At 40.9% G+C, this 27,933-nt stretch overlaps 2 protein-coding genes across 3 annotated transcripts in view; one reads left to right on the forward strand and one right to left on the reverse strand.

The window, feature by feature from the left end:
* The window catches only part of hs6st3b (heparan sulfate 6-O-sulfotransferase 3b), a 112,632-nt gene extending 90,198 nt beyond the window's left edge, over positions 1-22,434 (reverse strand). Inside the window, exon 1 of the mRNA XM_049593871.1 lies at positions 21,185-22,434. Within this exon, the coding sequence (XP_049449828.1) occupies positions 21,185-21,732 (548 nt within the window). The 5' untranslated portion in view covers positions 21,733-22,434. The remainder of the gene's footprint in view (positions 1-21,184) is intronic.
* Positions 22,435-26,873: 4,439 nt separating this feature from the next.
* uggt2 (UDP-glucose glycoprotein glucosyltransferase 2) overlaps positions 26,874-27,933 on the forward strand; it is a 56,428-nt gene continuing 55,368 nt past the window's right edge. For both annotated transcript variants that reach the window (XM_049593868.1, XM_049593869.1), the window contains exons 1-2: positions 26,874-27,003; positions 27,436-27,586. In XM_049593868.1, the coding sequence (XP_049449825.1) occupies positions 27,462-27,586 (125 nt within the window). In that variant the 5' untranslated portion in view covers positions 26,874-27,003; positions 27,436-27,461. The remainder of the gene's footprint in view (positions 27,004-27,435; positions 27,587-27,933) is intronic.

The raw sequence follows: 27,933 nt of genomic DNA on the forward strand, positions 1-27,933 counted from the left end.
TAATTTATGTCATACGGCATTAATATGCATTGGTTTAAACTCCGTCTCGAAATATTTAACAAAGGCATAATCTGCTCCTTGATGACAGCGAGAGGGAAAAGCCATTTGCTGATAATTCATACATACTGTTCAAAAGGAAGCACTCAGAGACACTTTAATATTGTTCCTCCCTCAGTAACTTGTTATGATTCACAGACATGCCCGGCATTACAAGTGAAGAATATGCCTCCAGTGTTAGGACAATTTCCTCTCACCACCCTCGAAGAGAAAGTAAACAAATTCGCAGCTCCGACTCCCAACATGAGAGGGGAGGCTTACACAGAATGATGAATGAAGCAAAGTCCAGTATCCACAGCAGAATGAGGACTGATGAGAAGTTAAGTGATCCCTGGATTTGCGGGAGGGATTTAAAGCTCTGTTTTGTAGCCATTTGTCTGAAACCTCGAGAGGAGAGACAGGCATAGAGAGAGAGACACTGGATTCCTGTGATGAGGTTGATGTGCTGTATCACAACACGTGCTGGGACATAATGCTATTTGTTCCACACCAGCACTCTGTGATGCCACAAGATGTTACTCTACTCTCTGGTGCCGTGCTGTTGTTAGGACAAATTTTCAATCCATACTTATTATACTGTAGCCAGGGACCCAATTTATACTGCAATATTGTAGGTGGCTGTGAACAGAAATTGATCTAAGGAGGGAAATCCTTTTCCAGTGGGAAATTTACTATTGTTCAGTCAGCATAACATACAACACAGCCCATCATATCTGATGCTCTCTGCTTTATATAACACAAAATATAGAGGATGCTAAGATATATAATAAAACAGTTAAATCAGGCAAAATTAAAGTAAGATCAAAATGCCTAAATTTTCCTTTCTATGGTCCACTGCTGGTATATTTCAACATACTTTTTGGCTTTTTGGCTTTTCTTTCTAGTAATCTTATTTTGTGTTAGCACTGTACATTTTTTTTTCTGTGTTTTTGTTCTATGTTGTCTGTCTGTAACTTATGCTGCTGCCTGTCTTAGCCAGGACACTCTTGAAAAAGAGATTTTCACTCACTCTCAAGGGTTTTTTTCTGGTTAAATAAAAAGGTTAAACAAAAATCTAAATTCTAAAGAGGTGTTTATTTTATTCTGACGAACTGATTAAATAAAAACTAGAATTTCTGCCTCACAGTTGTATGCCTCCATAAACCAGTGACTTTGCAGTTACAGCTTAAATCCATGTCTGACAGTTTACAGTGCTTCCCATATGGATGTTGCTGCATAGAAGCTACATTCTGAAACGTGGATGCTGCACACACATCCTCAATTGGGCAGCACGGAGAGTCTATACAATCAGCAGTTTTGAATAATGACACTTAAGATTACAGTCACCAATTTGGTATTTGACTAAATGTCTCTTCTTCATCTGTTATGGTGTTGAATAATGGCCAGAAAAGTGTTTTTGCAGAACATTATGATGTCACAGTGAAGTTGACCTTCGACCTTTTGGATATAAAAAAAAAAAAGTCATGACTTCATTATTTTGTCTCATTAAACATTTGTGAGATATTTTGTCATAATTAGTGGTACATTTCTGAGATATGGCCAAGAGAGGTCACAGTGATCTTTGACCACCAAATTCTAATCAGTTCATTGTTGAGTCCAGGTGGACGTTGGTGCCAAATTTGACAAAAAGCCCTCAAGGCCTTCTTGAGATACTGCTTTCACAAGAATGAGATAGATGCAAGGTCACAGTGACTGTTACGCTGCTATGCTAAACTCGTAAAATGTCACCAACTAAGGCTAGCAAGCCTGTAACTTAGTGCCTCTCCCTGTGTTGCATTAGACGTAAGAAATGTGCCTGGACTTCTACTTCCTCCCACCCTTTTTTTGACGTGTAAATCATACCATTTTATGCTGATTTCAATTTTCATGCTGCCTTTAGCAACCTGTTTTTAAATGTCTGTCCACTACTGTATGATTATTTTTTGTTTAATTGCTACTTACATGTTCAAAATAAACTACTATTAATTAACTAACTAACTAACTAACTGGGTGAGTGTGTCCTCTCCTATCTGGGGTGAGGGTGTGGTTGATTCATCACCACACCACTGCTCTTGTTCCTTGCAACCAGCTTGCTTGGACCGGAGGACTCCCGTGGACAGCCTTCGGGTGCGGTTCCGTCTAGGGATGCACCGATCCGATATCTGGATCGAATATCAGCCCCGACATCATCAAAATAGATGTATTGGGTATCGGAATATGCAACCTATACCCAAGGCGATCCTTTCCCTTTACATCTATTGCGACTACAGTTACGTCATACGTCATGGAGCAAAGGAGAGAATCTGCTGTGTGGAGGTATTTCACACTGTTTTAGCTGCTGTTGCACAATTGTTTATTTTTGGTAAAAATAAATAGTTCATCATTGCATTAATCTGTTTCATCTTGTTTCATTTCATCTTTGGAAAGAACTGTGTACTCATCAATACCTGATGCCTCTAGTCTTTTCTGTTCTACATGTAAAGGTATATAGCGTTTTAGGTCGGCCATGGTATCAGATCGGTATCTGGTATCAGCTGATACTCAAAGCCACAGCATCGGGATCAGTATCGAAACTGAAAAAGCTGGATCGGTGCATCTCTAGTTCTGTCGGACCAGTTGGCTGGCCAGCTTGCTCTCCTTCGTAGTTGTTCAGAGTGAATGTGTGTTTACATTAATAATTTGCAGTGTCAAACACTTTCTCAGTCTCTTTTGTCTTCAGAATGTCTTGCCTCCAGCGTCTCCCTCGTGGCCTGCCTGCACCAGCTTCTCCATCCAAGTGCGGCTAATAGCGGCTAATGAGTCATTACCACCAACCCCCAAGCGTGATGTCAGTGCTGACCCTGCATCCTACAACCTGCCTAAACCACCACCACAAGACATTCATTACACTACCAATAAAGCTATCGTAACAGTGGCCTTCGACCACCAAAATCCAATCAGTCAATTTGTTCCAAATTTAAAGAAAATCCCGCAAGGCGTTCTTCAGATATCATGTTTACAAGAATGGGATGGACGCACATATGTACAGTGAGACAACCCAGAAACATGATGCATAAAAAAAAAAAAAAAAACACACACACCACCAGGCAAAAATAATTACTACTAGGATATGCTGCAGTCAGTTCCAATGTTGTTTTTTTAGGTAGAACAAAGTCCCGTCCAGAGGGGTCCACTGTGTCCAAGACTGCCTGCCATGTCTTCATAAATTCCTAAACATTGTCATGAAGGGGGTAGGCCAGCTGTTCCAGAGGGGGTATTCTCACAACCTCCATATCAGTTGTATGTGAGAGTATTCCAATCAATTCAGTGTTGTGGCTGTTCCTTGCATTGTCAACTCTGGCTGCTGAACAGGTGATAGCTCCAAATCTATCAGGGCAACCACTTCATCTTTCACTTCAGTCCAAAATTCCTGTATCTCTGCACATTTCCAAAACCTGTGTGCATGGGCGCCAATTTCTAAATTGCATTCAATACATCTGGGAGACCCTGGACCGAGCCCTCTGCTCAATAATGGTGTGCAATGAATTTTGTCTCTCTCAGTATTACAGCTCAGACTAGTCCATGACTGACGCTGAGTTATTTTCTTCTGTTCGACACTCTACTTCAATCTGCAGCTGCATTCCAATGGGATCTGTAAGTTGGTTAAAACTTCATCTAAAGGCTTCGTAAACATAAGAAATAAATCTTCATGGTTGTTGAAGGAAGTTGTATTTACTTATTTTATTATTTAATCATACAGAATATTATTTCATACAGTTGTTTCATATTAAATTATATACTGAACATTAATGAAAAGTGCCATGTGCTTAATCATGTGCACTGCTGATCAAATATCTATAATGATTTTGCAAAATAAAACAGGACCAAGCACCTATTTATAAATGCAGGAATTTAAGAGGCAATCTGGACTGCAATCTGTTCAGCGAGATTATTCAAATCTCTCTCACAGCAAGTCTGACTGACGCCGCAGCATGGGGAAGATGCAGAGGACACCAGCAGTTAAAGATTTTTATTGATTGAACTAAGGATTTCATTAAATTCATAAGCGCCATGAGTGATTTTGGCATATCTTTACCTCAGTGCACCTTCTCCTTGTGGTGAAGCCATGCTGACAAGTTTAAGTTTGACATATTTCCCCACATCACCAGCCAGCCAGCCAGCAGAGCCCACAACAACATCAAAACACAGAGAGCTTCATCCCACAAAAAGACACAGGGGTTGCACACTCTTGCAAGCGGAGATTAGTCCGTGTGAAGGTGACTCTACCTGTGCTTACACTTTAAGTGTGCCAGGTGCTCAGTCAACCTCTGAATCCAAATAGGGGAGCTGTGTGTGAGGCAGGCGGCCTCAGCTTGCCTCCCCACAATATAACTAACCTGTCACCAGCACGCCCCAGATAAGGACAGATGACCTTTCTCCAGGTTGTTATAATAAATCAACTCCAGTGGCGGTTATTCCTGGCACGGCCCTCTCGTCAGGCCTTACAGGTATCAATTGAGAAATAACACAGCCGGGCACCTCTGCTGGCATTTTCCACGTCTCTGTTTGATATGTCAATCTGTCAAGTGAAGGCGCGAGTATGAACAAAACACATGCACACACACAGGCGAGGAAGTTCCCTTATGAATTAATGTGAAAGCTAACCAGGTCTGCCTTGTTTGTATGATTGTTGAACATTTTCCCCTTGCAGTCATTCTTCCAAAGACACAAAGTAAGCTTTAACACATCTCATTGGGTCTTGCATTTAAAAATTGGTGACACTTAAAGCTAAACTGGTGAAAAGAGCCAGCCAAATATTTTTGCAACAACAGCACAAAAAGCTGTAGCAGCGGTTTAAAGCCAGCAACCAAGTCTTCAAAGCAATATTCATGAACTTGCTGATCATGCAGCTCCTGATGAGCAAACACTAAAGAATTTATGGTAAAAAATCTTCAAGTTTTGCACAATTACTTTTTTTATGGACTGTTTATAGTACAGAACTAGAATGTTCTTTTTCTCGATTAGAGAGAAAACAGAGCCAAAGTTAATTGCCCCTCTGATAATAGGAGCATTTGAGCGGCTCAGCCACCAAACAGGCCTCGTGGGGACATTAAACACAGAATCTCTGAATCGCTGCACCAGCTGACTCATTCTCATCACACTGATGACTACATTTAACTAAATCAGTGTGAGGTGCTCTGCTCCTCTTCTTTTCTACTTCAGTCTAGGGTGTGATTTCACGCTGATCAAAAGCTGACTGGAAAGTAGGAGTTCAGCCCCACGACACCACGTCTGGGATCTGAGAGTTCATAAAGGCACGCGGCTCCGAGTTAGAAGAAGGTATTCGTCATACGTAATGGCATGGATCAAATTAAGAAAACAACAGATCTGACTCAAACCAAAACTGTTTAACAGCTGAATATTAACAGTGTTGTCGCTTCCAGAGAGGAAATTATGCCACAAAAAAAATAAAGCGAACAAATGTGCCACATTGCAGTGATTCAACATTTCTTACCACTGGAGGATCTACCAAGTCTCACAAACCAGCTTCCAGAAATCTGTGACACGGGGGTCCTTGCCAGCCACTCAACCAAATGCCACCCTTTAATCACACTATAAGAGCTGAATCAGACAATTGGAGATTCATATTTGCCGGACCAGCAAGTATTTGACAGCAGCGTCAGAGAAGCTGCTCTGGCAGGCTGCATGGCTTTCATTACCTAGAGTGGCTTTTAGAGGAAGACGGTAAGCTCCATCTATACTGCATCTCTAACAGTTCCAAGCCAAATGGACAATGACAAATATCCATGGCAACTCAAACACATGCAAAGCTTTTCATTTCCCCCCCAAATGCTAATATCACAGTGGTCTACAAGGGCTCGCTTATTCAATCAATGTGCACTGAACAATAATGTGTGAAGACAACTCAGGCCTCTCTGTTTGGTGCATCATGTATCAAGCAGCAGATTTCCGCATAGAACTGGGACACTAATCCCCTTTCCAATAGAGGAGACATCACATGGCAAAAAAAAAAAATAAAATAAATAAAAAATTATAATCTTCCTAAAAGTGATTAAAAACTTTTGAAAACTGGGTACACACTCACACAAAGTAGTGCACATCTTTACTGAGATAAGCATTGTGTGATCAAATGAGAATTACAGAGAAGACTCCAGAGATTGTAGTAAATGGCAAAGATTATTTTACATGTCCTGAAGTTTGTCACATAATCTCATGTCTTCCTTTTTTCTGAATCAGGCTTCAAAGTATGCAATGAAAAAAACTGCTTCAAGATTTAAACCACACTATACTTGCATTCTCTACAATCCATTTTTTACTCCTATGTTTTCATTTTAATCTGAAACAATTAATTTTTGGCCACTTGAGGGAACTGCATCAAGCTGTAAACACAACACTGACATTATCAAGATAAGAATGTGATAGCAAACTGTGATACAGAGCAACATTAGTATTTAATTGTGTTTCTGGCTATTTGATGAGTGTTAGGACTAATATTCCCTCTCTTTTAACTCCGTTTTTGGTCGCCACCGACTCCTGAAGGAAATTTCTTGCCCTTTAGTCACAATTTCGGTACCAAATTTAGTCATTTTAAGGGTATCAACTAGGGCTGCCCCAGCTAAGAATTTTCCAAGTCAACCAATGGTAATCATTTAGGGCCATTGGTCGACTAGTCGCCCGCATGTTTACAATGTAATTATTAAATGCTATATCCTGGGCGGGGCACCACAATGGTTTAAGGTCTGAGAAAGAATAATATCAGAGAAACACAAAACCGTACTAATGAACCTTCATTAATATAGGCCTATATTTTATCTACAAGTCCACGTCACACACTGAGCGAGCTGCCTGTTAACCCTATGGGTCCTAGGCGTTTTTGGGGTATTTTTACTGCCTTTACTTTTAAGCTCATATCACAGTCATTATAAAGGCTACATACACATGCTATATCTTGTTTTTTCAGGACAATCTGGGCTAACCAGATTTGCCATCATTCCATATCCTTCTATGTGCCTGTATTTTATATTAATTTTTATACCAATGAAAAAAACAAATCCATGTGACTAAATTCTTACATTTTGACATGTATCTCACCATAGCAAGTTGGAAAATGACATATTCTACCATATATGAAGAGGGGAGACTCTCTGGAATCTGGCAATATAAGAAGCATGATGGTGGGACATTCTGTTACTTCACAGTTGTCCAAAACATGTGGTTTGTGCCAGGCGGACATGTTTGCCAGTATTTTTTCATTATTGCAAGAAATTCCATTGACTCATTCACAAGTCAAAAATGTGTTTTATCTGAAAGAAACATGCAATATTTACATCTAAGATCATAGAAAAATAGTCAACCAAGTGAAATGATGTCGTCCAAGGGAAAATTTGCTTTTCAGTTTCAGTTATATATTGGGGGGGGGGGGCATTTTGGGCATTGGGGGGGACACGTGTCCCCCTCAATGTATATGGTGACTACGGCCCTGTCAGCATGCATAATTAGGCTGCAGTTGTCTGGGTGCGCAAAGGTGAAGTGGCTGGTCTTGTCATACAAAGTTTGATGGAGTGTCAACTGGACTGGAGATATTTGCATCTTGAAAGCCGGACTACAAATGTGGATAGACAGGGAGAAACACACGCAAGTCTAAGACGTGGTAAGATACGATATTCCTCACTATATGAAGTGACTGATGACAAGATCTGTATAATGGATTGTAAAGAAATTCGTCAGGTTTTTATTTTGTAGACAATTAATCTGGATTTATAGCATGATGGGATGACAGCACAATGATGTGTGTGGTATCATTGGAAAGCTCTGCTCCTGCACGTTCATGTGATATGCATGGCATTTCTGTGCGAGCCTGCATTCGCGAGTAATCCATCCAGTAATGTGTGTGCAAAGCTGTATGAAAGCTCTGTTATACATAATTTTAGTGTAAATTTATCATTGTTTTTCACTGTGAAAACATTGGACTACCGACAAGTGGTCTTGGTCTATAAACTGATGATAGTGTCCGGTTTTCCGTGTATTTGTGTGTGTGTTAGAGTGCGGCACAGGCCGCATATTTCTGCCGAACCCGAACCAAGCCCGACATTATTTAATGACAAAAGCACTGAGTTTGTGTCACACAGTTGTTATGGTTACAGGCTATTTAACAGGCCGGGTGTGCGCCGGGCATGCTCAGCGGAGAGTGAGACCTCCGTGTGTGAGACGGGAGCGTGAGGCGGGAGGTCCGACGCTTCCAGCGAGAGGAGAGGGAGAAATAAAACAAAATAAGATAAAATAGGAAAAACCTGTCTCCCTCTTTTATTTTATTTTCAGCGTTTAATCAAGGCAGAGGCGGGCGGCTGGAGGTCCGAGACTTCCAGTGAGGGGAGAGGTAGAAACAAACAGCCAATGTGTGTCTGTGTGTGTTATGTTCAGGTGTTGTCATGTAAATAACAGTGCCCAAGCAATAAACACTACATTTTTACTGAAAGCTGACTGAATCCGACCTGAGCCCGAATACAATTTATATAGCTATAACGGGTCAGGCCGGGTTTGGTCAAAAATGTAGCTCTACATTTTTGACCAAACCCGGCCGACCCGTCGGATACCGTCGGGGTTAGATCGCCACACTCCAGTGTGTGTATGTGTCTTCTATAGAATCCCACATGATCCAGTCATATAGGTTTATATGAAGGTTTAGGATTTATTTTGACAAGGCGCAGCTCCTAATAGAGTTTCACGTTTGATTGTTTGTTATTTGAGTGCGACTAAGCGACCAGTGAAATCTTACTGAGTAATAACCATTCTGGTCGATTAACGTTTGGTCAACTATTAGAGGGCAGCTTTAGTATCGACCAAAGTATGTTGGTTCTACTAAGTACTGACTCACATTAAACCAATCTATGCCAAATTCCAGTACCTAAGTGCACATCTCGGTGACGTGTTTCGGCAGTGACGTGGTCACGGAGGTGTTTAAAACCACTCTAGGGCAAGCTAGGCGGAGCAGCGTGTGGCGCCTCTGGACAGAACCAGCACACTCTGCTCTGTAATTTGTAACCCCACAGATTTTCCCTTCACTTTTCCCCAGTCTGGACTTAATTTTTACAACTAAAATTCTATTTTGTTTATTACAGCACAAGTAAGGTACTGAAAAAAGTATCAATCATCTTATTTGGCATTGAGCCCTAACCAACAATCTGAGGTTAAGTAAAGCCTCACCACTCTCTCTAGCAGAAATATTACATCAGTATGGCATGATGACAGCCAGCATCAGTAAATGTAAATTTACAACAGGCTAACGATATTTTTAATTGGATGTTAAAAATGACAGTGAGTAAAATTTAATGAACTGAAAATGGTCGGTCGACTTTATTATTCTGAGAAGAATACTGGCTGATATGTAGGTTTTACTTGAAAATGTTCTGGTGTTAACTAAGTCTTTCTGCAGAGAAGCTGTTAGAAGTTTTAGGGGAAAAATCACTGCACATTTCCCTCTCCATAGTCTAATCTGAATCATATTTAATGACTTCCTTGACCGTTTTCATTTTCTCTGTCATGACGGTGAACAAGTGCTTGACATATGCTGTTGCACTCTCTGTAGAGGTAACACTTAATTATCAAACCAACTGGATTACTGCTCAGGCCTGCCAGCGATGACGACTTGAATTAATGACACATGAAAAGCAATCTCCGCGCCCTAGAAGTCCAAGGCCTGCAAGGGCACACACACCTCCACACATAATAAACATCCCATCATTGGGATGAGTACTTTGCCTCCTACATCTAAAGATACGACTAGAACTGTAAATCTGCTCAACTTTCCTCCTTGGAGTTCATCTGTGTCTGGAGGGCGTCCATTACCCTGCTGCTTTACTGTGTCTCTTGAGGTCCTGCGCTTTCTCTCGGGTACACAGAAGAAAAGTCAAAGTCCATAAAGTGCAGCAAGAGAATTTATCAATTTACTGCTATTACTGTAGTTAGCTGAAATTTCAAATGCGTGCTGTTTCCTCTAGTCTTTGGAGTCTCTGTCCAATAGACATTAGACATTAAAAATATAATACTTGTAATACTTGAAAACCTGCCATAATTGATCTATTTGGGCAACTTAAGGGCAGCAGATACAAGTTGTGAGTAACAGTGGTATGTCATCACCTTTTAAGCTGATATGGTGTTAGCATTAGCAAACAGTTGGTTATTAACACATCCAGCAGTTATGGAGCACTCTCTTTTTGTGCTCTGTTTTTGGTCTCCACCTCCTAAGTGGCGAAAGGTAGTTATGCCTAGTGAACGCCCTACCCCCTACACGCTACTTACCAGTTACGAAACACACACCACTAGGAGTATGTACCTTTTCTTTTCTTCCTGCCGCTGTACGGTTTAAAAAGGCATGACTACTCGCTCAGCTTGCAGACATGCTCAGCTTGTCGGTCTTGATGGATTTTGCACCCAAACTAGCTACTGGATATTATAACGTCATGAGATCAAATAGAGACCTTACTTATTGGACAACATCAGGATACATACCCAGCAATCATTACTGCATATGTGTACAAAACAAAATACGTTTTTTTATATTTATCTATTTATTTATTTATTTTTTCCATTTTATTTGTATAGTTTATTCAGAGTTTTTATAGTTTATGTAGAATAAGCATATACTGTAATTTTGTTACTGATTCTACTAACTATTTTATCAACCAAAAATAAAAACATGACAGATGAGTTTGCCTTTTTGAGGGTATTCATGGCACATGGCAGCATTTTTTATCTAACATAAGTTCTTTCTTAGATACAGGCATATTTTTGAGGTGGTAATCTGAATCACTCGCAAGGGCTTGTTCTCTACCCAATGCTGGTGGTATGGCTGGGTAATACACTGATATCACATTGATGTTGGGATTTGAGACCAGAGGCCTGTACTACAAAACAGTATCTGGAGTTAGCGAGGTAACTTCAGGGTTAACTCTGGGTTTTCAGTACTATGAAGCTGGTTCTCTTTTTACTGGGATAAATCACCGTGGGAACTCATGTTGAACAGCTAACCAGGTTATGTTAGGAGTATCGGATCACACCCGACCTCTGACCAATCAGGTCACTGAAGACAAAAGTATCCAAATTTCCTGTTATAGGATTACAGAGAGTATTTTTTACATCCAGCGCCACTGACATTCCATCGTCTTGGAGTGCCAGACACATCTCATATGATATGAAGCAGCCTACTTCATTCAAGGTTCTGATGATGTCGCTCGTAATTAACAACCCGTTTCTTTCACAGGAACACGCTCGTGGCTGGATAGTCCAGACAGACAATGTTAGAGTTAGTCAGACCAGATAACGCAGAGATTTCCTGGTTAAGTCAAACTGGTTTCGTAGTATAGGCCTTAGGTATCATCTCAGAAAGAAGAAAACTGTAATATCGAAAGTGCCTTTTCAGAAAACTGATGTAATTTTTCTGTACTTATCAAATTGTTCCAGTTGTTCTATTATTTGCATTTACTCATTTATTATATCCACATTACTGATGGTAATTAATCAAAAATCTGATTGTGTAAGTATTTTGTGAAAGTACAAACAGTCGACCCTACAATATTATGATATTTGATTTACTTCATATTGCTCAGCCCTAGTTGGAGAGCATTTACATTGAAAACAGCTGCCTGCTGCAGGCTATGAGAGCGGTGAAAGTCCCTTTAAAAGGTCTGTAAAGCCGATGGGAGATGCAGATTCAGGTGATAATTCTCTGTATATTCATCACTATGAGCGACGCCTCCCACATCACACACTGTCATCTGATACATTGTCTCTATAAGAAATATTAATTAGTCTCTTTAAAGTGCTTTATTTGTATGACAACTGACAAACTTCATCTGATGAATGCTGTGTGATATGATTGTCTTGTTTTCTAAACTGCTATTTCCATCTATGATCTCATCTTTAATAGATAGAAAACAACAACAATAATGACAATAATAATGAATCTGACAAACTGCCCACATATTGTGAAATAAAATGAAAAATCTGCGTACATCAGTGCTGGCAAAATGTAAAACTCAACCGCTGTCTGCAAGTTCATTTGGGTCAGGGTCGATAATGACTCCCTCCCACATGCTGTTTCAGGGAGATGCCCACAACACTGGTATATGTCATGCGCAGGTAGCAGATAGAGTGAGACATGCATGGTTCACTGATCCGAGCTGTAAGTGGGAACGGCCACGCAGTAATTGCAGCCCTCTCTGCATCACTTATTATGAATAAAATATGATGTGGGGTGTTATTCAGCAAAGGATTAGGGCATGTCATTGGTGTGCCATATAAAGTAATAACAGTCTATTACTGCTCCTGCAGGACTGTTCTAGAAACTAAGGGAATGTGAATATGTTATTTTTATAACTGGTGGGGGAAGAAAAAACATAATGTCGGAAGGAGGTTTATTATTTTTGCAGTACCCATCACTCACTGGGAGCTCATCCAAATAAGCTAGAGTAGCCATTAATGGTAATATTGGTGACATACGACACACTGGAACAGAACCAGATCGTAAGGAACACAGCAGTTTCCCTTCACCGTCCAAAAGACCGACAGCAATTAGGTATATGATCACTATCAAGTAGCATTTACTTTAAATGTACAGCACATACGCAAAATCTAAACTGTTAAAAAACATCTTTTAGTTAGCGACAGCAAACTAGACATGACAAATATCCAAATGGCAGTAGCTGCCCTTTTTTGTTCTCTATACACAACTTACGAGGCAGCTTTTCAGTGCACATAACGTACAGTAAAAACCTTGAGGACACCGTGATCTAAACATCATTATCCAGAATCACAGCAGAGGACATCCTCTGTCATTGCTACGTAGGCACATCTCTCCCCCCCCCCCCCTCTCTGTGCTTCATCAAAGGAGAGTATCGAAGAGCGTCCGCACTGTACCCATGTTTTGGCTTTGTACTTCTGAACTGAGCATTCATTATGCATAAGCAACAAGAAAGCTGCTAATGAAGATTTTATAATTGATAAAAACTGCAGCATCAGCATATGCATAAAATTACCATGAGGCCACGGTTAAAAGGGGAACAACGAACATGAAATGGAACAGGGGAAAAAAAATCTCTACATACTGTCCAACACTTTAAAGAGAAAAAAAAATGCATATTAATTTATCGGTTTGAACATTTATGGCCTTTATCCAAATTATACATTCATGTACCTGTAAGTGGATGTGAGGCAAATAACAAGGCTCCTCTGGGGACAAACAAGCATATGAGCAAATTAAGTATTAACTCAGTGTTGGCTGCCTCAGCCTCATGTATTGAAGTCTGTTTTGTTTGTATTTTTCTACCCAACTTGGATATCTAACAACACATAGTGGCACAATGTGTTACTGAATAAAGCTGAAAGCACAGAAACAAGGATTGTTTGCTTGCTTGCAACTAGAACACTGGAAATATGCACTCACACACACACAAAGCAGACTGAAATTGGAGCAGCCTTTTCAGATAGCTATGTGCATTTTACTCAACTTTCACACACCATTTTTAGCAAACAGCATTTGATTGTTTTAACCGTTTAATTAGCCGTATTTTCTCCTTATATATTATGTGTTTATGTTGACCTTGGTGTTGGGCTACTGTGTGCAGTTGCTTGCAGGGATAAATAAAAGTTGAAAAATGCAGAGAGCAACAAAAAACAAACAAACAGATTTTGGTTCTATGCTTGAAAGCCGAGGCAACCAGTCTCCCAGTTCAGATGTTATCAGCACATTACATGATCATTATCTGTGGTTTTTAGCCTCATCGAGATTGGTCATGGCAGATGGCTGTTATCAGGCCACTGAAAGGCGGTTTGCATGTTCAATGTTGTGAAACGGTGACAGTTTTGTTAGGTTTCACTTTCACTTTATTCAGGTTTACACCCCAAAACTATATGTTAGGTTTAAGAGACAATTTGATGGTTTGGGTTAAAATAAGTACGTCTGTTACACAACATAACATGACATCACATAACGTGGTTAAAAGTAGTAACACACAGGACACAAATCACAGTCTGTTGGGTGAAAGTCCTGTGTTTGTTTTACTGATCCACCCTCCCTCCCATACAACTCAGGTCTTCTTGCTCTTTACACGACATCACTTGACTGCCTCCTTCCCTCCTGTCATAGCGATTATGGCCACGAGAGGGCTGAATCCAGAGGACCTCAGGCTGACTTTCTGCAGACTTCCAGGGAGCCCGTTTGAGGTGCAAACCTCAGCAGACTTCACTGATTCAATAACCCACAATTGATTGCCACATGGACGTGATGTTGTGGGTTTTTTAAATTGCCAAAAAAAAAAAAACTACGAATGTGCAAAATAGTTTTTGATAGTTGGGTCTATTAAAAAGCTTCTTGCATTGTATGGGCTAGAAATAATTTTCAACCACATCATGATACAGAGATATGTTTAAGTACAGGCTGTGGAGGGACTGAAAATGCATTTTAATATTGCAGCCTCTCAAGTCGTGCAGTCTAATAGGCCAGAAAAAAATTGGCAGAAAACAGCAGAGAAGGTCTTCTAATGTCAGTGATACCCAATTTATTGAGTTTTAGTTGAAGCATTTCTGTGTTATAAAGAGATCTATTAATACATTTTTATTTAAAAAAAAAAAAAAAAAAAAAGGCTACACGTGGATCTTGTTATCTGCGGGGACAGGTGAGTTCGGCACTGTTCATCAACTTATATTACATGTATATGAATATGACAGCAGTGATCGTTGACTGTTTCCACAGCAACAAGCAAAACAGTCTTGAGGGCTGCCTATCAGCCGCTTGTAGTCTCTACCCTTGCAGACTTTACGTGATGACAGTGAATACATCACACTACGTACAACTGAAGTCTGGGAGGGCTCAGTCTACAAGTCCAGAGGGTGGACATTTGGATTCAGCGTAGGTTGTCTGCCGGATAAATTGTGAGGGGGATTTTTTTTTTTTTTTCTTAAGAATTTAAATTTAGCCTCAGAAGTGCTAAATAACAACCCAACAAAGTGGCATGTTTCTGTCTAACTCCTCCAACAGCAGCACTATCCATTGTTCTGATTGTTCTGAAACAACAGCTAAGAGATAGTCACAGGTATCTCAGCTAATAATTGTGTTGTTTTTGCTATTTTTCTACAGATACATAAAGCTTAAACAGAGGTGGCAAAAAATACAACTGAGGGGGCTGAGCCTGCGCCTACCAGTAAATGTAAACAGCAATGTCATGGCCTGATAATGGGTTTCTAAACCTTATAGTGACTGTGGCAGGCCTCTTCTAACCTACGATGCCATTGGTTGGTTATAGCCACTAATAACAGCCATTTAATTGCCTGATAACAGCCAACCTTACCCAGCAGGGGTTATGGTTGCCTTATTCATACCAAAACCAAGTGATTTTTCCTTGGCCCATGACCTAACTCTTCATCCAATTTCCACGATATCTGTTTTGTGGTATTAGACATATCACAGTTAACAGAAATGCAGACAAACTCAAAACCTCTGACTTTTAAAGAACTGGAAAAAAAGAAACCTAAGAATTTCTGTAGCACATACAGATTCATGACTAATGGGCTGACTCTGGATCGTCCAGACATTGCTTTGCTACATTTCTAAAAATCAGTTAAAGGACAAGGAGAGGTATTAACAAAATTCAAATAAGTTCAGCACTAATTCAAAAGCTGGCCATTAAATGTCACCAAAATACCACATTTTTGTAAGCTGAGGAAACTCTTAATTCAGCAGACAAATCTTGTCTCGTCCAGCCTCTACAGAGACATATTGTAAGAGATGCTGACATTGTCAATAGCAGCATCACATTGCAAAAAGGATGACCCTGATGAATTCTATTCATTTAATCAACAAAACATCCAGTTTCCATCTCAGTGTTTCAGTGCATGTCAGCCACGTCTAAAATGTAGGCTCTGATTTGCTATTAATCCACATTTTCAGGGGGAGCCAGGAAGAGTGAAGCTATGACAATAAGTAACAATGTTACGTTGGCGGATATGTTGAAACTTTGCTTGTCCTTACATTTCATCAGCACTGTGGTTAATGTGTGGTTAGGCTTGGGCACAAAACACACTTGGTTATAGTTAGAAAAAGATCATGTTTTTTCCCCCCCGGTGGTCTGCAGCTTGCTTGTCCTCTCTGATTTTAACTTAAAACAAACCAAACTCACACTCTGGGCACCGAGAGGATGTGTAAAAGTCTGTGTCGCCCCAACTGAAGAAGCTGTCTCTCTCTCTGTTGTATGAATGACAATGTGCATGCATGAATGTTTTTGCGCTCTGGTTGAGCGACCTTGTGCTCACATGGAGAATACTTCTTCTCAGTATCTCTGATATGTGACAAAGGCTTCAAGTGGCTTATTCTGCCGCAGAATATTATCTTAAATGCCCTTTGTCCTTATTATTACATGTGATGATTTGCAAGAGAAAAAGTTTTACCCTGATGTCAAACTGTTAGAACATATCCAATATCATATCATCTGCAGGGGGACACTAAAAATAAGCCTTGCTGGTATTTGCTCATAAGAAAATATTCTGTGACTATTAAAGTAAAATGATAATAACACACTTTTATACACGGACAGCAAAAAGTCGAAGACCGCTGCTTTATTCGAGACGTATAATGTATGCTTCACTGTTGGGACTCCAGGCTGTATGTTTGATAATCAAATTTCCTCACCTCAGACCTGTAGCCGTGACAATAAAGCGCCATTGCTGTTGTTGTTTTTTTAATCTCGGTGACAGAAATTCTGACTGCACTAATATTGAAGTGAGAAACCGAATATGTTCATTCTTATTTCAGCGGAAAGCAACATCAAGTATTTCTCTGATGCTGACCTACGACCTTATACTACACACGCAAAACAACCCTGAAGGCACGATTCACTCAATCCATGCTTCATGCGAGTACATTTGGAAAATCAGCTCCTTGTTTTGTGACACAGTGTCACATTGCATACATCAACCCCGGTAACTCCGGACCAAACAGTTAGCTAATGAACACATAACAATCGGAAATAACTCCAGCAGCTCTCCTCTGAAATCGCCTGAGAGGAAAAACAACCTGCTCAACAAGCCATCTTCGTGCAGCTGACAAGGTAATGCCACGACGCTCTCCACAAAGCAAGTTAGGAGGACAGCACTTAGAGGTATGTTTCTCAAAAAAAAAAAAAAGCCCCTGAAGAGAGCAGGCTCGCCCGCTTCACTTCCCCCCTGACTGACAGCACACTCCAGAGGAGCCACGCCGCAGGACACGCACACTGATCCGGTCTGACACGCCTGACCTTTCCTGGGCCGCACGGCTGGCTCACCGTGCAGCGCGTCCTGCCCGGCTGAAAAGGCCATACAATGCCATGCAGGCAGTGCCATCGCCGCCCACCTCAACCCCCCCACCCCCACTGCCATCTCAAGAGCTGGCGAGGTGAATGCCTGGGACTGCGGAAAAACAGCCACTCAATCTGAGAGGCTCCCAACCGCAAAACAAGGGTATGCCATCTGAATTTGGCAGTGATGTATGACTGGTATTCCCCACTGCACCCTGAGGTGGAGCTAAGATTTTTGTGACAAGTGGATTATTTATTACAAATGACCACATTTTACTGTAAGAGGGTTGCTTTTTTACTTTGACCTTCTACTATTTAAGATATTTTAATTATGGCATTGCTCACACACAAAATGATTATGAAGCTGAAATTTGCATAATACTATTAGTCATCTCACTTCATAAATGTGCCGTGTGCAGCCAGTGGCTGGTTAGTGAGGAGGTCTAACGTAATGTGTCTGCCAACAGTCTTGGTCGAGGCAGAATGATCTCAGAATAGATGCTGCGGGAGGCCACTGAAGAACAAGGGACGGGAGGACTAGTAAGTGCAGAATAGATGCTGCAGCTGTGAAATGAAGAGCTGTCGCATCCAGTGAGCACTTCCCTGAGTAAAGGAAACACTTGGCACAGCAGAAATAAATCATGTGCTCGTGTACTTCAGTGTAAGACTGTATTTTTCAAAACAGGAATTCTTGCGTGCTTGTTTGTCGTGACATTCGGTCAGGCCTTTTGCTACGTGAAGGATCTTTGACGATATGTCTGACTAATAGACTTTTAACATGCTAATAAAGAACCTAAACTGTAATGCAATTTAAAGAATCAGTGACTCCAGAAACACTAACTGCATCTGTGCAATGTGAACACACACACACACATTGCTCATACAGTGACTAGTTCATTACAATGCAGCCCCCTTTTCGTAATTGTACTGCATCTCTATCACATTAGCACAAGCAATTGCAAATGTCGTTTCTAATACAATTACAACAGAAAATATTGGGGAGATAATGCATATCAAATTAACCGGTTCTACTTCGCTTTTCCTCTCAGATAACTTCTGTGTGTCTAAACCAAACATGCTGAGATCGTTTGAGCTCAGTCCTGGGATAGGATCAAATGTAAAGACTCGGTGTGATACAACAGTAGTGCACCTGTTCTGCAGGCCGACAACAACACCTTAAAAAGGGACTTATCACTAGGCATGGGAACACAGAACCATTTCCACTTGAGACCTGGTTCCAAATTGTCCAATCCATTGGAATCTTACACCTCAGGGCTTATCAATTCTTTTCATGTTTTTCTGAGAGTTGTGCATTCCAAACAATGACATCAAACGTATGCGTCTGTGCTGCTGGCTTCATTTCGTGAAGAAATATGACATGTACTACTAGTAATGTCTGTAAAATGATCATTTCAAGCAAGGGTGGAAACACCAAACGTCTTTCTGCGCAAGATGGGCTTAAATTCCAGGAATGCCATGACACTTTCTGAACGAGTGGCTCCTCTTCCCAACCAAGCAGCTTGTCCACAAAAGAGGGTAAATATCCTGTGATAATACCATTGGTGCCACAAAGGCAGGCTTGGCAGATTTTTTCTGTGACTAAAAGAAAAATAAAACAAATGCTGAAACCCTGAATAAAGAATCATAACAATAAGCAGAACCAATAATGGCAGTTGTATCAATAACATCTTATCCCATCCCTATCACACAAGACAAGAAGGCCAAGGATGCGGGAAGAGTTGTGCATGCCAATGCATACATCAGGGTCAGGTCTCACCCCAATTTTGGGCAACAGATGGATACCCTAACGCACAGGGATGAAAATTCAACAAAAAGAAAAAACAGTCACCGACCCTTTAACTTCTCCTCTACAGATTCAGAGTGTGTGTGCTTTCATAAAACTCTCAGTCAGTTCTCAATAGGTGCAATTGGAGCCTTGATCCAGTGACAATGAAATCACCCGAGGCAGGGTGCCAGAACATTTGGACCGCGGGCTTACAAACAACATTGTTTCTGCTGTGAAAGGGGAGTTCTGTAAATGCTTGGTTAATGGCACAAATTGGCAGCATAACAGCACCGGCACAGCTGGGCAGGAATAAGTTCATTGTGAGGGTCTGAAGTGAACACAAAAGGAGAACAAACAGACAATTTATGTGTCTGAAGGTCACGCAAAGTGAAAGACTCTTAAATGTTGGAGCAGCAGTTTAAACTGTTGCATTATTCCCATCAGCCTCACACTTGTGCATGCACCCACCTAAAACAAAATCAGCTGATTGCAGGGTGACTGGTTACAATTATTTGCCTCTTTACAATCAGTGTAGGTATTGTTCCTGACTTTCTGACAAAATTACAATGCATCACTGCAATGGGAACACCATCTCACCCATCACTGCACACTTAAGGGAGTAGCGTGTAAGATGTAGGGGGATTTAGTGTCATTTTGTGGTGAGGACTGTAGATTGTACCCAGACATTGTACCCAGCTGAAACTTCTCCTGGTTAGAATTCCTTCAGTGTTCAGTTCAGAAGGTTTTAAGCAGGAGCCAAATTATCTGCCAAGGTCTCTTTTGCTCCAAAACAAATGGATCAGGTGATAAAAACCAGTAAAAACACTGAATACAGCAGTTTCATGTTACAAATCAGTGTTTCTCTGATGCCGCTAGCCAAGCACCTGCTGGGTGCTCACCTTATTTTTGATTCAGATGTTCAGGAGGTTTTAACCGGGAGCCGAATTATCTGCTGAGGTGTGTTCCTCTCCAGAACTTACAGATAAGGAGATTTAAACCCTTAAAAACACTGAATAAAGCAGTTTCACATTAAAAAAAAATCTGTGTCTTTCCAACACTGCATGTTGCAGACAAAACATTCTCACTACAACCTCGTCACATATTGACATTTGCTCCATGTCAACATACGACATGCAAGGTACCCTGGGTGTATTGGTTGTTGTCAAGTTCTGCCTGTTACATGCATTGTCTTCTTTGGAAAAACATGTGTTTTCACAGAAAATTTAACATTTACATACAGTCTCTTTCAAAATAAACGCACTATGTCAGTACAAAACCGCGAATTCCGAAAGCTAACCACGTGGTTAGCTTTCGGAAGAAGTAACAGGGTTTGGCTTTAGAATGTTACGGGACACAAACACCGCTCTCTCGGGTGAAAGTCCGTGTTGGTTGGACCCATCCACCACCATTCCCGCCCGCCCCACTCGGACTTTCAACGCTTTAAGTTTCATCCTTGTCCCATTGCATTATCCCCTTATGCCGCTAGGCACCATTTAACTGTAACGGCAACCAGCCACGTATCATGCTGACATTAAAGGATGGCTTTTCTTGTTGGTTTCTGATGCCGCAAGTCACTGCCCAAGCGCTGGATTTCTTCTTGCAGAGGGCCTGCTCACTATGGTGACTGACGCAGGAACATGAATGGCCCTATCTAGAGCCAGTTTCTTATTTGTCCGTTCTGGGCCACTGTAGAAACATGGCAGTGCGACATGGCGATCTCCATGGATGGGGACCCGCTCTCTATGTAGATATAAAATGCTCATTCTGAGGTAACAAAAAGGTGATTATACACTACAGAAAACAATTATTATTTATGTTTTATATTCCATTTCTGCAAATATATGCCCTTAACTCCTACACTCTGAACCTTTAACTGTTCAGACAGAAGGCTATGCAAATTAAACACAATTAACTCTTGAATCGCCTGTGCCTGTTTGCACACACTTGACCTGTGGGTCCTGCTGGTTTGGGGCCACAGAGTTTTATTCACACGTGAAACACAGACACACGCAGACGCACACACACAAGGGGTGCATACCTTTTATTCCTCTGGGCCTCCTTCTTATCCATAATGACAGGCACACAGTTCGTTAGCTCGGTCCAGTCTGCATGCAGTCCGCAGCTCCAGCCAGTAGAGAACCGGGAGAAGAGCCAGGACTCCTCTTTCCCCGGTCGGTGACATGTGCATTTCTTCTGTCCTGGCTTGCAGTCGCACGGCTGCTCCAAGCGAATATTCCTCACCAAGTGTCTCCCGAAAGTGGTGCCTCCGGTCTTCTGGATGTGCAGAAACACGATCACGTCGTCCCCTTTGATGTTGAACTCCACGTGTCTGTCAAGGTCTCTCTCGGTGAAGTTGAATTTGGACGGTAGTTTGGGAGGGCTGTCATCCTCCAGGTCCTGATCTCTGTAGAAATCGTCGCTGTCCTGGTACGGGGTGGAAAGTAGGCTCACCCCCCTGAATTTCTCCCCAGCCTTAAAGTGGCACGAATTGCTGCCAGCGGGACATATGTACTGGTAACCTATCATAACAAAAAGAACAGCTAAAATAGGCACCAAGATGAGCTTACTGGATCTATCATCCATCATATCAAAGGTAGTGACTTCATTCCATTACTGTGAATAATAAGTAGCACCCGTGGGCTCTTCGGGGATCAATGATGCTCCATGCCTCAGAGAGACTAAAGGTGCCTTTTATTTAGGTGCCACATGTTGATCAGATCAGAGGTAATCTGGACATTAGAGAAGTCCACCGTTTGGTTTGTATAATGATGCACGCCGTCTGCACTGCGCTGGAGAGCTTGTCCAAAGTCAAGAGTCATGGCATTCAAATGTTCCTGGCTGTCCAACTTCTAAAGCGCAGGAGCTGCATCCGCGCCGACGACTCCCATGCTCCGGTATCAAGTTCACAATGAGGCAGCTGATGAGAGTTTACTTTCCTCCTGTCTTTGTGCCTCCCCCCCCCCAGGCTTAAATCGCAGTGTGGCTCGACTTACTCCAGCAGAGATGTGTCACGGCTCGGACTGTGGGGCTGGATCCTCCGGCAGCATCCTACAGCATCCTCGGCGGGTTGGGGCGGACTGACTGACTGTGCTGAAGCAGTGCTTTTGAGAGGACGATGCTGCTGCTGCTGCTGCTGCATCCCAGCCGACACATATGCGTTGTGCTCTCGTCGTGGCTGGGCTGGGAGAGCTCTACTACATCCCATCCCCGTCCATCCCATAATCTTGTTAAACATAGTGCAAAGCCAGTATAGCCCGCATGGACACTGAGCTGAGACAACATGGAGATTTAAGCACATATACAGATCAAATCCGCTGGAACTTTTTCTGAGGCGCATTCATCCTAGTGTGACCTTTGATGATTAGAGAGATAGCACTGTCTCTCTGCTTGCAGCTGGTTGCCAGTGTAAGGATATAGGCTTTTCTTATTTTTAAAAAGCCCAATTTAATGTCTAATATCTGCTCAAAGGACGGAACTGTTAAGAGAGCCAATTATAAGTGAAACAGCTGCTTTCTCTGCAGCAGTCTTCTATTGATACCATAAAATACTGGTGCATTGCCTTACTGCCTTGCCATGGCCAAGTTGAGGTGTACAATTCATTAAGATGTATAGAAAATGTGATTTAAATAAGTTAAGTTGTGAATAAGCATTTTTAAATGTAAAATAAAATAGGGGAGACGGGGGTCAGTTGTCACAATTTTTTACTCTTGTGTAAATTGGTCATCATCGAAACATCTTTCAATAGTCATTCCTACATTAAATGAAAGCTAAAGGTCTTAGCTTGAAATGGGCGTCGCTTTGATTTTTGCAACCTATTGTCACAAGACGTAATTAACCATCAAAGACACTGACACAGGATTGGTTGTCACAATATATGGGATTGGTTGTCCCTTTGGTTATCAATGGGGTTTTGAAGGGAAAAAAAGTGTAAATTTTTAAAAGTTTTTTAAGATAAAAACACCTAATAAAATCAATACTATCTCTACAGTAGTAGCCTACTCATCAATGCCCCTTGTGTGTTGAATTTGAACTAGGTGATTGTTTGAATTATCCTCTGTAATGAGAAGTAAAATGAAATAATTTACATTTCTGACAAAAAAAATCTAGTCTTCAATAGAGCTGTCGTTTCATAACAATTGATTATGAATATAACATTGAACAAAACAGTGAGATTGGAATAATTTCCATCTCACTGTGACCAGGAACTTGTTAAAATGTCACACAGCCAAGATTGAAGTATGTAACTGGTTAGATACAGCATTGATTTCTAATGAGCAACACTGTATATGTGTGTGTGTGTGTGTGTGTGAGATCAAAAACACCTGAGAACATATGGACTATGTTTGACATGCCTTCTGTCTGAACTGTCACACATGTGACAACCAACCCCCAGAGCAGTGAGACAACCATCCCCAGCTGACAGCTGACAAACATGTTAAGATAGCTACCATATGGCTTTAGCTTGCTCGTTAAAAGTTGACTGAATCAAAGCTATTATTACCTTTGAATATTTAATAAGTGTTTGATTTTTGAAAAGCTAATAACCTACAAGCTTTCAATACAAAAACAACACCGAAAGGAAAAATTACTCTGACCCAGGAAAAGTGACAATATCTCCTAACCTCAATGTTTCGTGTGTGTTGGACAAAATGACCAGTGCAAAATGAGCAGGATGTCAGGCCAAGTGTTTGATATCTACATAATGTCACAGCGCCCTCACGTGTGGCTGTAATAAGCACTGTGACAACCAACCCCGGTCTCCCCTACAATAAAATGTCGTAAATGACAAGTCTATATGAGTCTAATAAAACAATCTTTAATCTTTAATTTTTCTATCCATTTTTATTTCATGTGTTCTTCTCTTATTTGATTATAATTATTTAATTTAACAGTAATGCTTTATTTTCTTTTGATGAATTGGTCAGTCATTTCATGTTTTTCGTGGTCACCTGCCCAAAATTTCAGATGATACAAAATAGAGAAAGCTGTAAATCAACCTGCAACATTGATTTTAAACACAAGGATTATTTTACTGGTCATGGGAAGCACTGCTCATCCTGTGAAAACGGTTGTTGTCTTCTGTGTCTCTGGAGGGAGTCTGCGAAATTACCTGTGATGTTATCAGTGTTGTTTTGTCTCGGCCTTGGAAAACGTTGAAAACGTTTTGTAAAAGCCTGCTTCACAGCTGGGTGCATGATGATCCAAAGAACTGAGCGTTTTACAGGCAGGGAGGGATTAGTTAAAGATGCAATGGAGTTGCCTAATTTTGAAATAGTAGAATGCAGTGTTTTTAAGTCATCAGGATGCATTCATTCAGACTTCTTTATACCTATTTCTCTCATATACACCAACTTCATGGAAGTCTTAAGAGCTAGTGTGAAGGATTTAGGGGAATATATTATTGGCAGAAATGGAATAAATTATAATAGGTATGTTTTCTGTGATGTATAATCACCTATTAATAAAAACAATTGTGTTTTCGTTACCGTAGGATGAGTTATTTACATTTACATAGGGAGCAGGTTGTTTTGCAAAGAGTGCCATGCTGCACCGCCATGTTTCTACAGTAGCCCAGAATGGACAAACCAAACTCCGGCTCTAGAAAGGGCCATTCCAGTTTTCGCGTCGCCCACCTTAGTTAACTGCAACTAGCAGCATGAAAAAAAACATGGATTTCTTTTTGCACAAATTGCTTTATTCAGTATTTTTTACCGCTACTGGTTAAAACCTCCTGAAAATCTGGATCTGTGGAACAGTGATTTCTAACATGAAACTTCTTTATTCAGTGTTACTGGTTTTAATCACCCGGGGTCTCATTTATAAACATTGCACACACACAAAACGAGGCCTGGAGGAGGCGTACGCCGATTCAAACGCAAAAGTTGTGATCTATAAAAACAGATTTGATGGGAGAAACTTGCTTATGAACATTTTGGAGATGGGAAACTGGCGACACAGATGGTGAGGTGGAAGCCTGATTGTAGAAATTGTCCAATATTTTTTGGCTTTATAAGCACATTTTTAGTATGGATTCTACGCATTGTTTTATAAATGAGACCCCTGGTCTGTTTGTTTTGGAGAGGAGGAGACCTCTGTGGATAATTCAGCTCATGGTGAAAACCTCCTGAACAATGAACACTGCAGGAAATCTAACAAGGAGTTTCAGCTAGTTGCAATCTGCATACTTCACTGATAGATGCCACTGAAATCCCTAAACCTGAAAAATTAAAGGAGCACTCCACCATAGGATGATGATTTCATGGGAAGCACTACTCAGCCTGTGAAAACAGTTGTCTTCTGTGTCTCTGGAGGGAGTCTGCGAAATTACCCTGTGATGTTATCAGTGTTATCTTGGCTTGGGCTTGGAAAACATTGGAAATGTTTTGTAAAAGCCAGGTTCATAAGCTGGGCGCCTGGAGATCCAAAGAACTGAGTGTTTTCCAAGTAGGGATAGTCAGGGAGTGTCTCATGAAAGATGCTATGGAGTTGGAAGTAGAGTTTGGAAATTGTATTTTTTAACTATACAGATTATAAGTCAGGATATTTCAGCCTCTGCTAAATGTCAATACGATGCCAGAAAAACATTGGTTTCTTACGTTGGACAGATATTAAATTTTGGTTGAAATGAAAATTAAGTCGGTGATATTTTAAATGTATAACAACATTACAATTTCACATTGTGTGGACGTTAACATCTTGATGTTTCACAAACAGGTTTTGCTTTCCATACCTTCTGAATGTATGTTGTTATTCTACATCAAAATGACGCTGGCATGAGACGTGGGAGATGTTGGATTTTGGTTATGTAACAGCAGAACTTAAAACCAACAAAATAGCAGTGTCTTCTGTTGTCAGTATTCTATCAGTGTCAAATTTACATTGGCAATAGATGTTGTCCAACGACATTGGTGCCCCGCCGGCATTTTAATATTTATTCACTGTTGAATCAATGTTGAATTATGTTTTGATTTTGAAAGATGAATCAATGTTGGTGTCACAATTTTGTCTAATAAACTTTAAACGTAGTTTCAAATTTGTTTCAATGTTAAAACAGATCTTTCTGAAATTTCAATGCTGACTTATGATAATTTTCTTAACCTTTTTACAGACATCAGAATTAAATGTTGTTTCGGTGTTGTTTTAATGTTGAAATAACAACTGACATAATTTCAACCACATTTCAACATTGAAGGTTCGGCCATGTGCCAGCTGGGTATTTAGACCACTTAAGGGTGATGACTACTTTTCATCTATTTTTCCACACATACACACACACATTGTATGGAAGTATGATAGTAAATTGCTGTACAACCCCTTCAGTGTTTTGACAATTTACATATTGATATAGGCTACCAATTGTTTATCCTTTAAGTTTTATCATTCTGCAAGTTATATGCTGTATCTTAACATTAGCTCATCATAAACATAATGTAACAGTATAATTATTAAATATTTAATTCAGTTAGTCTCGCTACACAGTTTCCCACAGTGGTGCAGCAGCAACATGCTCCAGTGTTTGGTGGGAAAGTGTTTAAGCTTCAGCGTCTGCCTCTTTAGCTGTCTGCCGCTGTGCCTGAATAAATTCCAACTTTACCATTATGTTTTTATAGATTTACACCCAAAGTCATTGATTTTGTGCGTGTAAGTAAACAAACACATTGTGCCTTAAATAGAAGTACGCCATAATTTATTTTTTTACCATACGTTTTTTTTTCAGATACGAATAACGGCCAGCGCGAGCCACCCCAGTTCGCGGCTACCCCGGCAACTAGCTAACGTTAGCATACTGGTTAGCTGCCCAAAATACCTACCTGAAGTCCTTTGCTTTGTATGGAAGCGGTCAGCATCACTAACGGGGTGAGGGATATATTATTGGCAACACCGTGACCGCATTTCTAACGTAACGTTACACTGTTATAGTTTCGTAACAAGCTATCTGTGTAGACTTTGTCCGTTAAATCACGCTGGTGCACCGTTTTCATTCAGGGGAAGGATGTTTACTTTGATGCTACAGCTAAGTTAACTTCAATGTACTCTGTCTGACCCTTTCACCTCCGTTATATTAGAAGCAGGTCTTGCTAACAGGTCGACTTGATTTTAACATGCAACAGCATATTATGTAACGGTGAACTGTGAATTTCTGAGGACTTTTCTAGACCGTTATGTGCACCGGTGTTGTGATTTCCCTGATAACTTAGTGTAACTACGTGGCACTGACTGACTGGCAGCACTCTAAAGGCAGAGGGACCGTGTCTGACGGCGTTGTGTGTTTGCTCTCTGCCACCTCAGGTTCATGTTACGACTCGCCGGACATTATGAGGAACGTTATTGTGCTGTCACTGCTGCTGCTGAATATACATCATGTCATATCAGCACCCAAAGGCGTCACTGCCAGTCTGGAAGCAAAGTGGAACATGACGCCTTTCCTTCTGGAGGCAAGGTACTTACCCCCCATGGACAGCATGCACTCACACAAGTCTGCAGCAGGCAGGGCCGTAGTCAGGATAGGTCATCTGTCCAAGCCCCCTTAAATGCACCCTGTAGTATAGTGGCCCTAAGAGATCAGTGCAATGCAAATTAAGACAACACATGCAAACAGACAGCACACAAGCAAGTGATGAAACATCTCTTCACCAATATGATGACACTTATGGGAACAGCTGTTGTAAAAGTGTATATCCATTGGGGAAAAGAAGTCATCCCTAAAGGCAATAAATATGTAAATAAGTGCCATTTAGTGGACCATAACTCTGGTTTTTATATGTAATTGCAGCCAAAAAATATTGT

The sequence above is a fragment of the Epinephelus fuscoguttatus genome, linkage group LG13 (assembly GCF_011397635.1).
Source record: "Epinephelus fuscoguttatus linkage group LG13, E.fuscoguttatus.final_Chr_v1".
Lineage (NCBI taxonomy): Eukaryota > Metazoa > Chordata > Actinopteri > Perciformes > Serranidae > Epinephelus > Epinephelus fuscoguttatus.